Source organism: Malania oleifera, chromosome 3, assembly GCF_029873635.1.
Source record: "Malania oleifera isolate guangnan ecotype guangnan chromosome 3, ASM2987363v1, whole genome shotgun sequence".
In the NCBI taxonomy this organism is placed as follows: Eukaryota; Viridiplantae; Streptophyta; class Magnoliopsida; order Santalales; family Ximeniaceae; genus Malania; species Malania oleifera.
This window is the reverse complement of record NC_080419.1, coordinates 97,821,236-97,838,511: the sequence shown is the minus strand read 5'-3', so window position 1 is coordinate 97,838,511 and position 17,276 is coordinate 97,821,236. Positions and strand designations below refer to the sequence as shown.

Below are 17,276 nucleotides of genomic sequence, written 5' to 3'. Positions count from 1 at the left end.
AGTTGCTAATCTAATCCTAGTTTCCTGAACTAACGTCTTTACCTGCCCATGTCCAGAATGATGCTAATCTAATCCTAGTTTCCTGAACTAATTTGCAACAAGTTATATGTATTTATCTTATAAAGCACAATCGACTAAGTGAAAGCCTTAACTTTTGGGAGAGTCTTGTCTTTCCAAATAGTAGGATATAGCAAAAAATGAAGAATTGGAATGGATCAAAAACTCAAAAAAAAAGATTTGCAAGAGACTGATCCAAAAACAAAGAATGAGCATCCCTCCCTAAAGAAAGATTAATCCCATTCAATAAAGATAACAAAGATGACAACTCCACCATCTCTCTAGTTCAGAGGTCTCCTAAAGTGGAGGTCCTAAGAAACCAATGGACTACTCAGATCACCAAAAAGAAAGATATAGCTCTATTTTGCTTAGAATTCAAATGAAAGAGATGAGGGAAAAAAGTGGAAAATGAGGCCTTTCCCAACCAAGTGCTTTCCAAAAATGAATACAAGAACCCGTCCCCATCTCAAGTTCAGTGTGAGGAGTGAATGAAGGATAAATCTAGGAAATGGACCTCCACAAAGATTCCTCAAAGAACATCTTAAATTAACATTAGTATCCCACCCATTATCATCCAACCTCCAAAATTACTTCTTATTACCTTATGTCAAAGGGACGATTCTTCTAGAGGGAAGCACTATAACAATTTAGCTAAAAGAGCAGTGTTTTTAGACACCAACTAACCAAGTCCCAGCCCCCTCCTTTAGACCTTCATACATCATCCCAGTTCACTAAATATTCCCTATAACTCCCCCCACTAGACCACAAAAAATCTATCATTGTCCTCTCAAAGCTGGCTAGCAATCCCCACTATAATCTCAAAAATAGACAAAAAAGTATAACAGAATGCTAGAAACACACGCTTGAATCAAAGTTATTCTACCCCCAAGCGTGTCAAGAACCCTCTTCCAACCATCTAATTTCTTTGTCACCCTTTCCACTACTGGATTTCAAAAATCAGCAAGAATAGGGTCACCTATCAAAGGGACCCCTAAGTAAGTCCAAAGCCAATCCAAAATAACACACCCCATTTCAATAGCCGACTCCATAACATGCTAAAGAAGCACAATCAAAGCCACTAAACCGCTCTTCCCAATATTAACTTTTTAAATGTAAATTGATAAGCTAATTTTTTTAATACTAATCTGCACAAAAGAAGGGGAAAGGGGTAAAATCCTTGGGCAATCATTCTTTCCACACGAAAAAATGGAGTGGGGAGGTAAACTTCCCAGTCAAGGAGCTAGTTGTATCTCCTTGTTTGTTCATATCCCTCTACCATAGCACAAGAAACCCTAACAAAGTCTCATCAATAGCAAGAAACCCTCACGGAGTCTCCATCCACCATTGCACAATAGGCAACCCTCACATAGTTTCGCCCAACAGCAAGCAACCGTTCTTTAGCCATTGTAGGCTTTGAAGCCTTCTTCTCTTATTGTCTTCACAAGCTTACAACCCTCTTCTCACACCATTGCATGCTTTGTAAGTTCTTCTCTCCCAAATCTAGATCTCCACTTTTGGCGATTTGGAACTCGACCCTCGTCGTCCAAAAAACTGTCAACCCTTGAATTGGTACATGCAATTTGTATTGCGATTCTTGGGGAGGGGGGGGGGGGAGGAGGTAGCAACCTAGGTTACTATGATACAAAACACAAAAGGGTCGAGCACCTAGAGAACGCCCACATGACCTAGATGCAAGTCTAGCCCAACCAGACATCACTTCTCTCCAAAAATTTGTGTAGGCATGGTAAGGAAGATGATTGGAGCTATGAAACCTAATGGACCAATGTGGGAGAAATGGGTGAGAAAGGAAATTGCATCCACAAGACAAGTAATGAATCAACTCATACCACCAAAAGAACAAAAGTAAGACATAATTACTCCCTTGACCTATGGTTACTAACACCTCAAGTGCGGATGTGAAGGGCATCTAAATGCACCACCTACCCAAGGGACACATGGTAGCTCAACAAGGGGCAAGATACAAGCGGAGATCATATCTAAGCTGACTTGCCCAAAAGACCTTAAGCAGTAGTGAAGGGCTATTTGATCCCTAGCTTGTACCTGACCACCCGCCCAAGGCCACTTTATGAAGGCTTAGGTGAGCTCTAGCCCCTACCTAACCTACCCAAGGGACAAAGTGCAGCTTAATGAATTCTTATGCAGGCGGGCCTTGCTCTAAGTCGACCTACCTAGGGGCCTAGGGGCAACTTGGCAAAGGCCTACATGAGATCCATCTCTAACCTAACCTACCCAAGGACCTTTGGGTAGCTCGTTGTACATTAACTTGGGGCACCCCCCAATTCAAGAAGCCCGTGGACCAGTGCAAATATACAAAGATCCACGCACGTCCCAAGAATGCAACCAAGCACCTCGTGATGCTCAGAGCAGCTCAGACATGGAATACACTGCCCTGTCCATACCTCCACTTTAACCATAAGAAGACAACCACACTAGAAACATACCAAAATTCAATTGAAGCTGATAGAAACCATGTTTCATTCCATGGGAATAGAGAGGCAATTAATCACAACTAATTCAACAAATTGCTCCCGATGACATCCCAAGCAATGACAACAACAAAATCCCTAGTATAAACTCAGTACTTAAAGAGAGAGCAAGTATGTTCATTGTCACTCAACATCTCCTTGCATTCAAACTTCCTCATCTCTCTTCAATGCTGGAGAGGTCTCCCAGAAGGGGATTGGAGCCACCCAATGACAAAATCTCTTGGTGGGAGTTACAAATGTGAGTATAACAACAAATTAGCCAATTTTTAAACAATATTGAACTCTTCGATAAAATATTCATCATGAAAAGCATATTTTCTCATCAGCGCCAACACAAAATTAGGAAGGATAGCAAACCAAAAAAAACAAAAAAAAAAAAAGAAATCCACTAGGAAAGAAGCTGAGATCATGATTGGTTTTGTATCTCAAAACCATCTGCCTAACGTTTGGACTTCAACTAACAGCCAAGAGATTGAAGGGAAAGAAAAGAAGTTACCAGACTATGATATCCTCATCTTTGCGTTCATACTATAACTCTATCTCCAGCCGCCCACTGTAGTCCCTCCCTAGAGAACCCAAGAAGCTTCATGGGTGATATAAAGATAATTAATCCATCAAAACAAAATACATTAAACGAATCATGGTTGAATCAAGAAGATCAAAAGTGAGCGAGGAGAAAGACAAACATACCTAAATCGACCTAAATCAGTGGGCCGTACTTCAATGCCGCGGATACTCAGGCGTTCTTCTGGTAAATCGCGAAAGATGATTTTCACATGGGAGGTGAAATCACTCGGTCTCAATGTCCGGCCTGTCCAATTTTCGCCTTTATAAACCTTCAGAATCAAAGGCGTTAGCGAAATCTTATATTCCTTTGAAAATTTAGCAGCCGGGAATTCTTTAGTTCCGCCGGATGGAACGCTGATTGAAGCAGCGTCAATATAGCCGTCCTTATCCACTTTGATTTCGATCACATCATTGGTTAGATTTTCAAGCACAACAATTCGGGATCCTGGCCTAACTGGCATGGCGTTTGGGATCAAGATGTGGAGAGAAAGAAGCCCCCCTATCTCACCTAGAGGCAGAAAACATTTTTTATATAGAATTAAACGAACTAAATTCTAATGGTGGTGGGGGTGAAGAAAAGAGACGCATGAGCATTGAATGCTAGATGTCGGAAGAAGAGACGAGCTTCACTACTTTTCAATGTCAGCTGTGAAGACTCCCGCCACGGAGTGGACCCTGTCTTTAAGTACTGTGGAAAATGTAATTTTCTGTATATGACAATTTATTATGATAGGAAACTAATTAGCTCTCATTTTATTTATATGAATGAATTTTAAAATTTTAATTTTAATTTTAATTTTAATAATTTATAAAAAAAATATTGTATAAAATTATATTAAATTTCAATTTTAGAATACATGATAGTCCAACCATTCATGATTATCATAATCCTTACTACTCTACCAAGTCAAATGCCTCCTTATTCCTTTTCTCCTTCTCTATTTTTTTCTTCTTCCTCCTTATTTTTTCTATCTTTTCTTAGGTTGATGCAAATGGGAAAAAGTCAAGCTTGCACATTTGGTGTTTGATCATAAGGAAAGTAATTAATAACTAGTTATCAATGATTTCATTTGAAATTTTACATTTGGTCTACTGTCTCTCTCTCCATCTCTTTGATTTTTCAATTTTCTTTATCGTATGTTTTGTCGAGTTATATTGTTGTCTTTCCAAAAGAAAAAAGCTTGTATTGTAAGTGCTTTATTTTTATTTTCTTATCACATCAACTATAAAACAATATTTTTTTCATCTTTCAACTTTTATTTGCTAGGAGTTTAAGGTAATAATTTTACAAAGAAATTTCCAATTTTTACCTTCTATCGGTGTTTCCAATAAATAGCTACACATATTTCATTGCATAAATAGTTAGTTTCAGTGATGTTTAGGCTCCACTTTTAGGGATTAAAAAAATTCTATATTTTGAATGCTTCTATAGTGTGAGGAAAAACATGAATCCATGAGTTAACTTTTGGGATTGAAAAGGTCTTGGATCGCTCAACATTGAAATCAGAGTCATGGTTCAACATTTTTCCTAATATGTTGGGAATGTGGTGCTGTCGATTTGGAACATGATGTGTGAGGACGGCATTGTTGGAATTATTCACATCGATTATGAAAGAAGTTAGTGGTCAGTTATTAAGTGTGAGGAAAAATCTCATTTCATGAGTTAACTTTTGAGATTGAGAAGATCCTAATCCACAACTTATCACTACAATTTGGATGCCAAGATTATTGGACAATGTTGGATTTTTTCCCCTTTTATTTATTTTTTTATTTTTCATAAAATGCTCAATTTGAGTGCCAAGACTATTGATAGATATTTTTAATATTTTTTTAATCGCATTCATTGATTGGGTACTAGCTCTGCTATTTGAATCCAATGTGCTCCAAGATTGTGGAGCATTGGCGGGTCTGTTAATCTTTTTAAAGTTGGGGTACTTCCACTATCCATGCTTTTTTATTCTATTTTTTTTTTTTTTTAAATTGTTATTTTGATTTGTATTGTATTTTGGATACAATAATAGATTTTCTATTTGTTGCATATACAAGAAGTAATGTTAACATTGATCTAATTATACTGCTTTGTAATTTGTGAGTATGAAAGAATATTAAACAGAATAACATGTTAAAAACATGAGCAACAGAAGAAATTTGTAACTCCGTCCATTGTGTTTGACCTGTAAATATACTGCTAAGAGTTACTTCAATCTCTAGAAAAGAAAACTATAATTTTATGGAGTGTCTTCTAGTTTTTACCTTGACTTGACGGGATAGATTGATAAAATACACAGACCCTTTTATAGGCAAGACTAGGGACCCCTCACATAACTCTTATGACTTTTGAGCTCTCTTATTAGTTCTATTCATCAATGAACAAATATAAAGAATTTGTAACTTTATCGTTAATAAGACTATTAATTCATGCACTCATTGGATAAATAATCACTAAGTGGTCTCAATGTGGAATGTAAACAATCACAACTATTAGTTAATGTGGTTATTGGAACCATAAAATAAAGGTGAAATGTGAATCACTTTAAGGGAATATTTATAAAATAATATAAACATTTCTTACATTCTCCCACTTGATTCACATAATGCAGATTCTTTATCTAAATGAGTCATGATATAATTTTAATTGCATGCACATAATCTTTATTGTGATTGCTCCCACTCACTTAATTCATACTACACAAGAAACAATAGCGGTAGCACTCTACTTATGAAGCATTCCCTTCTATGTGTTTCAATGCATAATACTTCATAAGTAAGCACTTTAAGAAAAACTTTAGAAATGATCAACGTCTTTCAAGTCCAACCTTAATATCTCGATAGATATGATGAATTTACCTTTATATGCGTAAAATTGAATAATTCATCAAAATAACTCTCTGTGTGGCAAAATGTCAACAAGTAAAAGAAAAGAAAACACTAAATGCCACAAAGGCCCATATTATCCACATGACCCTTAAATTGCATAACCGGTAAACCTTTGGTCGTTGGATCCACAATCATCAAGTCTGTAGTAGTGTGTTAAACTATAACCAATTTTTTCTTGATATACTTCCTCACACTAAGATACTTTATGTTGATATGCTTGCTTCTGCTTCCACTTTTATTGTTTTTAGAAAAGAACACTGCAGCAGAATTATCACAATGAATCTTTATTGATCTTTCTATAGAATCAACAATTTTGAGACCACTGATAAAATTCTTTAAACATAAGGCATGTGTTGATGCTTCATAGCAGGCTATAAATTCTGCATCTAGCAGACGTAGCAATAATTTTATGTTTCACACTTCTCTAGGATATAACTCCTTTAGCAAAAAGAAAGATATATCCAAAGGTTGACTTTTTGCTGTCTACACACTCGACAAAATCTGAATCTGAATACGCAATTACTTCCAAAAAATCAGTGTGTCTGTAAGTCAACATGTAATCCTTGGTTCCTTGCAAATATCACATCACCTTCTTTGCAGCTGCCCAATGTTGGAATCCTGGGTTACTCTGGTAGCGACCTAACAATCCAATGGCAAAGCTTATGTCAATTCTAGTGCAAACTTGAGCATACATTAAACTTCCCACAGCAAATGCATAAGGAATGTCTTTCATCTGCTCCATTTCCAATGCATGTTAGGGTGACTAATTTTTTGAAGTTCATCCCCTATATGGGAGCTACTGAGGACTAGCAGTTTTTCATACCAAAGCTCTCTAAAACCTTTTCAATGTAAGCATTTTGAAACAAACCCAAAATTCTTTGTTGTCTATCTCTGTGAATCTTTATGCCAATGACATAAGAGGCTTCACCCAAATCCTTCATTTCAAATTTTCGAGAGAGAAACTACTAAGTCTCATATAGCAAACCTAAATCATTACTTGCAAGTAGAATGTCATCTACATACAGGACCAATAAAATAAACTTACTCCCACTCTCCTTAAGGTATATACATTGATCCACAATGTTCTCATCAAAACCACATGAGATGATAACCTCATGAAACTTTAAATACCATTGGCAGGAAGCCTATTTCAAATCATAGATTGACTGCTTTAACTTGCAAACTTTATGACTATCATCACTAAAACCCTCAGGCTGCCTCATGTATACTTTTTCATCAAGGTCCCCATTAAGGAATGTTGTTTTCACATCCATTTGGTGTAACTCTAAATCAAAATAAGCTACCAAAGTCATGATTATCCTAAATGAATCCTTCTGCGACACTGAAGAGAAGGTTTCATGATAATCAATGTCTTCCTTTCGAGTGAAACCCTTAGCAACCAATCTAGCCTTATATCGTTCGACAATACCAGAAGCATCGCGCTTGGTCTTAAAGACCCATTTATAGCCAATAGTTGCCTTCCCTTATGGTAATTCGACGAGATCCCAAAATTGGTTCTTATGCATGGATTTCAACTCTTCTTTCATGGCATCTAGCCATAGTGTAGATTTATCTGCACTCATAGCTTGTGAAGACGTGATTGGATCTTATTTAGGTCCAACATCAAAATCAGACTCCGTCAAGTATATAACATAGACATATGAAATTGCAGGTTTCCTTATTCTTGAGGATTTTCTAACTACTACTTCCTCATTAGGTAATAAGTCAGTAAAATCTGATTGTAACAATTTACTTGTTAAGGATTGAATCTCTTCCTCATGTACATTATGTCCTAGCAATGGTTGTTCTTGATGACCTTGCGATCAATTTTGACTCAATTCAACCAAATGACCCCCAACAGTGTGTTACATGTCTCTCCGAACTTAATAGTTCGAGAAAGATCACTTTCACTAGGTTCACAATCCTCAAGAAACCTTACATTTCTTGCTTCAACAACTCTTGGACTATGAGATGGACAATAAAACCTAAAACCTTTAGAGTTTAGCACATACCTAATGAAAAACCCACTGATTGTCCTAGAATCAAGTTTCTCACTACAAAAAATCAAGGTATTAGTGAATGATCAAATATGTCACTAATACTTATAAATTCATCACTTATAGTATTAGTGACAAATTTATAAGTATTAGTGACGGTTTTAAATTAGTTGTTATATATACCATTACTACTAACTATTAGTGACAAATTTAAAATTTATCACTAATAATGGAGTATTAGTGGCGGATTATAACCGTCACTAAAACCCTAATACCGTCACTATAAATTCTACATCAGTTCAGCTCAAATTCGTTACTAATAATAGGGTATTGGTGACGAATTATAAATTCATCACTAATAGTACACTATTAGTAAAAGATTCAAATTCATCACTAATAGTGCAGTATTAGTGAAGTATTCAAATTTGTCACTAATATCCTACTATTAATGACGAATTTGAATCCTTCACTAATATTGTATTATCAGTGACAAATTTATAATTTGTCACTAATATCCTACTATTAGTAATGAATTTGAATCCTTCACTATTACAATACTATTAGTGACAAATTTATAATTCATCATTAATACCCTACTATAAGTCACAAATTTGAATTCTTCACTAATAATTAAGAAATTAAAAAAAAATTCAATACTAATTTTTTTGAATCATCAATTCTTGTAAAAATCTGTAATTACATTTTCGCATACATAACCTGAAACCATAATTACTACAAAATTCATAAATTATTCAAAATTTCGAATTCAAATAAAAAATTCAATTAAAATAAAAAAATAACATCTGTTCTGATAAGGAAAAAAATTTCAAAAAATTCAAAATTTAAATACAAATACATTATACAAATTCAAATTAAAATACAGAAATTCTTTTTGTTCAAATAATAATAAAAATTACAAAGAAATAATCAAAAGTTGCATCCGACGACTCTAGTGCATGCATGACATAAAAAAAATTAGTATACAAATGGAGAACAGAATGGAGAGCTAACGCTCAGTATAATCAGGAAGAAAAATATAGAGAGTGCGTCATACAATAATTTTCAACCCTAAACGAATAATTGAAATGAATGTGAATGGCATCCTCTCCCTACCGAATAATTTTCAAGGCTAAGTTTCTTTTGGTTACTCTTATGAACCTTTTATGCAAAGAAAATAGTTCAGCCTGAATTTCTCTATTTGGCATGTTATCACACCAGTCACTATAAGATTCATCACTAGATTCTTCAAATGAATCAGAGTAGTAATTTACCTCAGCATCTTTAGCCATGAAGTAGATGTTTGCTACTTCTTGATCATTTGAATCGTCCTCTGATTCACTTGAACTTGTGTCATCCCACATTGTGGCTTTCATTGCCTTCTTTTTCTTCTTCTTGTCTTTCTTGAGTTGTGGACAATCAGGTTTAATATGTCCAACCTTTTTATAATTATGACATGTAGGAGGTTCATTCTTAATTTCTTTTTTTCTTATTTTTCCTTTATCAGCTTTTGAGCCTCTAAATTTCAGAGTAAATTTCTTATTTTTCTTGAATAATTTTCCAAGTCTCCCAGTAAACAAGGTTATATCATCATTGTCTAATTCGTTATCTTCTTCTTCTTCACTAGAACTTTCTTTAGCAGCATTAAGAGCTATTGATTTCTTGTGTTTGTTACCTTCCGAATTTCTTTCATTTATTGTCATCTCGTATGTGAGAAGAGATCCTATTATTTCATCTAGGGAAGTACTTTTCAAATTTCTTTCTTCCATTATTGCAATGACCTTAGGTTCCCATATAGGTGGGAGTGCTCTAAGTATTTTTCGAACCATCTCATAAGTAGTGTAGTTTTTCCCTAATGCATTTAGAGAGTTTATGATATGGGTGAACCTAGTGTACATACAGGTGATGGTCTCATCAAGGTTCATCTTAAATGCGTCATACTCGCTAGTGAGCATATCAATTCTACTATCTTTTACGTCAACAATTCCTTCATTAGTTACTTCAAGTTTATCCCAGATTTCTTTGGTTGATTTGCATGCCATGACCATATTGAATTCGTTTAAGTCAAGGGTGCAATATAGTGCATTCATTGCACTTGAGTTTGTTTGTAGCATTTTAAATCATTATCAGTCATCTCTTTTTCTTCTTTTGGTATTACTTTATTGTCTACGGTCTTGGTAAGGACAAGGTCACCATGTGTGACAACTTTTCAAGCTTTCCAATCTATGGTTTACAAGTATATCCTCATTCATTGTTTCCAAAAGGTGTAGTTAACTCCGCAGACGATGGGTGGTCTAGAAGAGGATTGACCCTCAGCAGAAGGAGATACACCTAGATGTGCCATATAGATCTTTGTGTAGCTTCTATTTTAAGATTTACTACAACTTGTCTCTGATACCAATTGAAAAGTAAGGTATGCTCCCAAGAGGGGGGGTGAATTGAGTTTTTAAAATTTTCTTTGAAAACTCTTTATTTTACAAGTTCCTTTAGTTAAATATTAACCCTAGCCAACTTTCTTTTCAGCAGTCACTCAAACACAATGATCAATAATCCTTTGAAGTTTAACCAACAATTTTTCAAATTCAATTCTTTATGTTAACAACCAGCTTAATTAAATTCTTAGAATCAATGAATGATTATAATATCAAGATGACTTTCATATGATCAAATAAATTAAGCTTACAACTAAATCTCAGCACAATAACTTTGAGAGAGAAAGGTGTCACGCCAGCCAACTGACAATTTTCTGATTTTAATTTTTGGCATACTTCTGGTGTCAGGTGCCTATCCAGCCGACTAACCTTATGGAAATACACTACTCAGTCGCCTGGTTAGCCGACTAACTCAACGAGATTTGATTTTTTTAAACTCCAACGAGAAAATTTCAAAAATTAGTTTTTCAAAAATAAATGTTATAATAGACTCACAAAGGATGACCTTAAACAAATAAGGCATTGGATTTAATGGGGTTGAAAATAAAAGGAAAAAGAATCTTTACATGAGTTATTTCTCAAAAGCATCCAAAGATTATGCTAGCACATCTTCAAAATGCCTATACTAACACCATATGCTATGAATGTAACAAAAAGGGACATATAAAGTTTGAATGTCCATTTAAGAGGAAATGTGTGAACATAAAACAAGTTTGGAGAATTAAAGAAGCATCTCTTGTTAAACCATCTCAAACCAAGAAAATATGGATACCAAAAATGAAATACTAAATTCTTCAACTTGAATTGATATTAAATTTATGGAACATCATACAAATATATTGAATAAATTGAAATAGATAATAAGGATAAAATTATTCAAGCTTATCTTATTTAAACTCATGAAAATTGTTGACCTCAAATCAATGAATGAATCATATGAGGCATAAAATAAAAAGCATTAGGATACATGAAGTATGGATGTTTAAATGAAATCAAAAGAAAAGAAAATCTGAAGCAAATAGAGCTTATTGATAAAGAAGAAAGCTTAAAAGAAGAATTGTCAGCCGACTGACCATACGACAGCCGACTAACTGAACAAAACCTTTAAAGAGAAAGTATAGGTTAGTCGATTAGACAGAAGCTCGGCCGACTGACTAAAGGAAAAATTGTTAAAAAGTTTGAAATAAAAAACTTAAACAACATAAGAACAATACAAGCAAAAGTATGGTACAAAGCACATGATATGATTTACTCCATTCTTATATGAATGCAATATGATACATGTATACATCTTAAATTTGGTATCTTGAAATTTTTAAAGAAAATGAAAATAATAATAGTTTATAGCTCACTATATTTTGAAAATTGAGCATAAAGTTATGAAGCATGATTTAGAAACATGAATTTTGATATGAATTGATAAATTCTTGGCCATGTATGCTTATGATGGATCATATGGATAAATGGATAAATTTGAATCTAAATAATAGAGTATTCATGAGTTTTGCATAATGTGACATTAACATTGGTATTTATAAAGTATATTAGTATCCATGAATATATAAATTGGTATTTGAGCATGACAAGTATAATTATATCCATGAGTAAATTATGAAATTGATATGATATTTGTATTTGATATCCATGAGCATATACATCAAATGTTTGAAACATGAACGATAAATTTAGAAAGCATAATTGGTATCAAATCTGAATGTATTAAATTCAGGGGGAGTATTATGACTCATAACTTGTATTTTGTTTCTCCCTAATTTTTTTTGGTATCATGAATTATTTTTTTATTGGTATCCTAAATTTTCAATTTGAGTTTGGTATTAAAATTTCAAAAGTTCAATTGGAATTAGAATTAATGAAAATTTAAATTGGTATCATATACTTGATATGCATGATTGATATTCATATGCTCAAAAATATGATTTATTTTGATTGATGTCAAAAGGGGGAGAAGTTTTGAGCAAAAATTGAAAATTGAGTTTGGTATTGAAATATTTTAAAATTTTGAAACATGATTTATATTTTAAAAGGGAGAGAAGTATTTGACAAAGGGGAGAAGTACATGACATTGAATGACCTTGAAATTGGTATTGATATGCATGATATTAAATGATCTTAAAATTGGTGTTGATAGTAATCTTGATCTTACAAACATGTTGAAGATGATGCTTATTGAAAGGGGGAGTCTTTTTAAGGCTTACTCATATATTTGTTCATTATTTGTCATCATCAAAAAAGGGGAAATTGTTAGCCTTATAGGGTTTAACATCCTATTTTGATGCTAACAAACAAGTGGAACTTAACATATTTGGTTGAATGGTGATATTTCAGATCTCACATATGTGAAACCAAGGTCAAGTACTTACGAGAATCAATTGAAACTTATATTCCAAAGGAACATGATCATATGAAGCTTAAATTGCATGAATTCAAAGACTAAGGCTTGAAGATCATGAGAGCGTGGATTTTAAAAAGAACTCAATGAAAAGTTCAAAGTATTTTAAAGCTTGAAGGCGAGAAAATATCAAAGCATGAAGACTTAAGTGTTTAAGAATGACAAATGGCTTAGAAGTCTTTATGTAAGTGCTTTAATATTTAAATATCTTTTGAAATATTGTTGAAGCTCTTTAGGGGAAACACATGGAATTAGAGACCTATTTAAAAACCTCGGAAAATGTTTTATGAAAGACCAAAACAAGAGAGCAAAATTAAATTTTGTTAGAATTGGTGTATTTCCAAGAGGGAGGGTGAATTAGAATTTTCAAACTTTTCTCCTAGGTAAGACTAGATGTTAGTTAGATATTACAACCTAGGGTCTTTCTAAGCAATCTCTAATGCGCTGATAAATATAATATATGGAAATTTAAATTATGCGCATCATTCACACCAAAATATATACGTGCGGTAAATATAAAGTGTGAAAATATAAATAAACACACAATCTGTTATCGGGGTTCGGCCAACTGTGCCTACGTCCCCGCCTCTAGCTCGCAAGCCAGAGGATTCCACTAATGGCTCACTTAAAGGTGGAGCGGCACCGATTACAACCAGGTCAATTAACACATGGTTGACCTCAACCTTTACAACCAGGTCAATTCAAGGGGATGACCTCAACCAACAGGCCTTAACAGGATGACGCACCTATCTTTCCTAATAAGGTCTAAGCCAATCCGGGACTATTTCATAGGGCTAGTCTCCCTCTTCAGGTCACGCCTGAAAATACAACAGTATTTGCTCAATCAATAAGATTGGTACAGTGATTGTGCTTTCGTGTAAAGCAGATACGTATCCAAATGCGCTCATTCACATATACCACAAGATGATTTAATATGTAAGCTCAGTGTGGTCTAATATTTCAACTCTCAAATGCATTTGCAATCAGTGTAATGAGTGCGTAAGAGTATTAAAAAGTAATCTTTGTATCTCAAGATATTCAATCAACATATTCACATAAAGATGTCAAGCAAATCACAAGTATATCAATCAGTAGGATATCTCAAAATAGTGTACATGTTTGGTTTGTAAAAGATAATTAATTTTTGTATTCAGCAAATGATATGTTCTTGAATAAATATTGCAATAACGATTAATATCACAAACACAAATATCTTCTAAAAAATTTGTCAAAATAAGTCACACAAGATATTTGAGAATGTTTTTGAAAATGTTTTTGCAACTCAAAAATCAAATACAAGCTTTCTAAGATATTGCTACACAAATGCAACACTTGGAAGCTTAATGCAAGTCTTCTTAGGCTAGGTTTATGAGCAAAGCCCCCTAAGAGCACTTTGGTTTATCTTTTGTAAAAATTGATTCAATCACATATGAGTGGGAGAGCAAACCTATGAATATGAACACTCAAATAACTTATAGAGGATTTAAGCACTTGAAAAGAGTAAGTATGAGTGATTGGGAGTATAAATATAAATAGTGGGATTTTTGAGAATGAGAGAAAATTTGTTAATCAAGTTGGCTAATCTCTTTTTAATTTTCCCAAATAAAGGGGTTTTTATAGACACCCATGAAATATAACCGTTGGGGACATAGCCAAGATTATTATAAAAGATTAATGATGTTTTAAATATTTTAACCCTAATAAAAATAAATTAACCACGGTAAAAATGAAAAGCAACCCAAGAGCACCAGTTGACCATAATACTTTCGGTCGACCGAAGTTCATATGGCTCAGTTGACCGGGCCAATTTTGAACTTCAGGGTCGGTCGACCAGGAAAAGCGATTTTTCCAAAATGGTGTGGTTCAGTCGACCAAGGTGAAAATGAGCTACCTGGTCGATCGACCAGAACGTTGGGTTCCCACACATGGGAACTTGGTCGACCAGGTTGGTGTAGTTCAAAAAGGTCTCGGTCGACTAGGAAGTCAAACTATTGACTACAAGAGGTTTCAATCAACCAGGGTCAAATGAACTGTCATGGCTCGGTCGACCAAACTGTGGTTAACTGGTTGACCCAGACCTGATTTGGTTGACCGGGGCAAAATAACCTGTATAGGTCGGTCGACCAAAAGTGCAAAACTTGTGCATTTCGGTCATATTTCAACACACATTTACCGTATTTAAGTGTCTATCACAACTAAGTGCAAGGGCGAGTGTCTTAGGGTCTCTTTAGGTCCAAGTTTAGTTTCGTTTTAGTTCTGAGCTTACTTATTAGACCATGCACATGGGGTGTGTGATTATTACAAGTAAAACACCCTAATTTACTATTACAGATCAATTTCGCAATTGAAATATATATATATATATATATATATATATATATATTACAATATAATGGACTTTGGTCTTCGAACTTCACTTGCTATATGAGCATCTTGATCTTGACAATTTTCGATTCCTGCACAAATTCTCAAACACCCATTAGATACAATGAGTATTTGTCATAATCAAAACCGGGTGTGACCTATAAGGTCAACATTCTCCCCCTTTTTGATGATGACAAATATGATAAGCAAAAATATAAGGTTAAGCCTAAGAGGGCTCTTCCTATCAATATGCATCCAATTAATTTTTAACTAGGTCTTTTTACCCATTATTTTTGCCCCTTTCCATCTCCCCTTTTTGGCAACAGCAAAAAGGGTCATATGAGTTAACACTTTAGGCAATGGGTAGGTGTTACACTTTATACATTAGAAATTTTGGAAAGATTTTAAAAAATTTCGGCAAAGTACCGTTTGTAAATCAGACTTTCTAAAATAAATCTTGTATAAAATGTAACCTGTTTGAGTTTATATATCCTAACAGTTTATCCACAACTACTCAAACAATTCAGTATGGTCTAACAATCAAGTATAAATTTCAATATCATCATGAAGTGGATCAGAAATTTTGCATCATAATTGATAATCAATATTCATCACATTCAATATGATCATGCTATAGATATATATAAGTCATATACTTAGGCGAGCATGTGTTTGCGCATCGTATAGTATGATGAGAGCATGTAGGCCAAATACCAAGTATTACAGATATACAGTGAAGAATATATATTTGTTTCTCAGGACCTAATGATTTCAATGCTAAGTGACTCCCCCTAAGAATATGCATTTTCCTTTATAGGTCAACGTGAGTAAACTTCAAATATTATTTTAGAAACATAACTCAAGTTTTAAGTAATTTAGTATTTAGAGATGATTTAAAGTTATGTGCAAAGGTTTAAAAAATTAGGCAGCATTTTTTCTGAAGATGTAATCAATTCCATAAAAACCTGCCAATATTTAAATACTTTAAATATATACGCACAACCAACCCCAATGAATTTAAAATTTCAATGCAAATAAGTCAAGCATAAAATATTTAGACTTCAAGATTAAATTTCATTTGCATAGAAAATCGTTTCAATCATTTGGGCAAATGTCAACAGAAAATTTGGCAATATGTCGGCTGTAAATAGGACATTTCCTAAAATTTACCTATATAAAAATGATTCTCAAACAAGCAATATCTCAAGAGTAAGGCATGCGAGAACCTATAATCTACGAGTAGGCAATTCTCATCAACTGCATCCGTCATGTAGGAGGCTTTCTATACTAAGCATGTAATTCAACATAATAGTTATTTGACCATAAACATATGCAAATCAAAGTACTGCAGATATATATCATAATCAAAAGCACAATTACCATATCATAGTATCTACATTTGTGTGGTGAATGTGATCGTTATGATAATACAAAAACAAAAGTAAAAGCTGTTTTATATAGGTACAGACTAGATGATATAAAATAAAATGGATCAAAGCCGCACATTCTGATCTGTAGGCTGCTCTCCATAATTTTGAACTCCCCTCCATCATCACCACCATCACCAGCATCGAAATCAAAATCCATGGTCATCTAGTCTCTTTCGTCCTGCATCTCCTGAATACGATCGTTTAGCTCACTGAAGCTGACTGTCATGGTCCTCTCTAAATCTATGAATCGACTAGCGGTAGAGATGGAGAGCTGCCAGAATTCATCACAAAGGGCAGTGGATGACGATGCCAAATCTCATAGGTATGACTGAATTGATTCTCAAAACTGTCCAAATGAATCAAATAAACTAGTGATGACAGCCATTAGATCAACATTTGACGGTTGCATGGGATGTGGTGGCTTCTGCGGGGCCTTTCCTTATGCTACTACACCCCTAGAAGGTAACCGAATGTTGCCAACTAGCTCATACCCCATAAGTCTCAAGGTGACGCTAGAGAATATATCAGTAGGTCGTCTTCTCTTCAGTTAAACCACATTTGAGCGTGTGAATCCTATGGATCGAAACAGGTTGTTTAGGAACCTACCCCACCCCCGCGCGCGCGCGCGCACGTATGGC

General features: G+C 34.3%; 2 protein-coding genes across 4 annotated transcripts in view; both read right to left on the bottom strand.

Moving 5' to 3' along the window:
- LOC131152380 (uncharacterized) overlaps positions 1-17,276 on the bottom strand; it is a 247,202-nt gene that overhangs the window by 47,610 nt on the left and 182,316 nt on the right. The window lies entirely within an intron of this gene.
- Positions 3,033-3,791, bottom strand: LOC131152378 (uncharacterized). Its single transcript, XM_058104229.1, has 2 exons — positions 3,255-3,791; positions 3,033-3,147 (listed from the first exon to the last, which is right to left on the bottom strand). Exons 1-2 carry the CDS (start codon positions 3,590-3,592, stop codon positions 3,093-3,095), a joined length of 393 nt encoding a protein of 130 aa, XP_057960212.1. The 5' UTR covers positions 3,593-3,791; the 3' UTR covers positions 3,033-3,092.

What these genes read in the sequence shown, in the direction of transcription:
- LOC131152378 (XM_058104229.1), bottom strand. Translation starts at nt 3,592, where the DNA reads ATGCCAGTTAGGCCAGGATCCCGAATTGTTGTGCTTGAAAATCTAACC. An exon ending in ACTGATTTAGGTCGATTTAG is followed by an intron (nt 3,148 to 3,254) that starts GTATGTTTGTCT and finishes TCACCCATGAAG; the next exon opens with CTTCTTGGGTTCTCTAGGGA.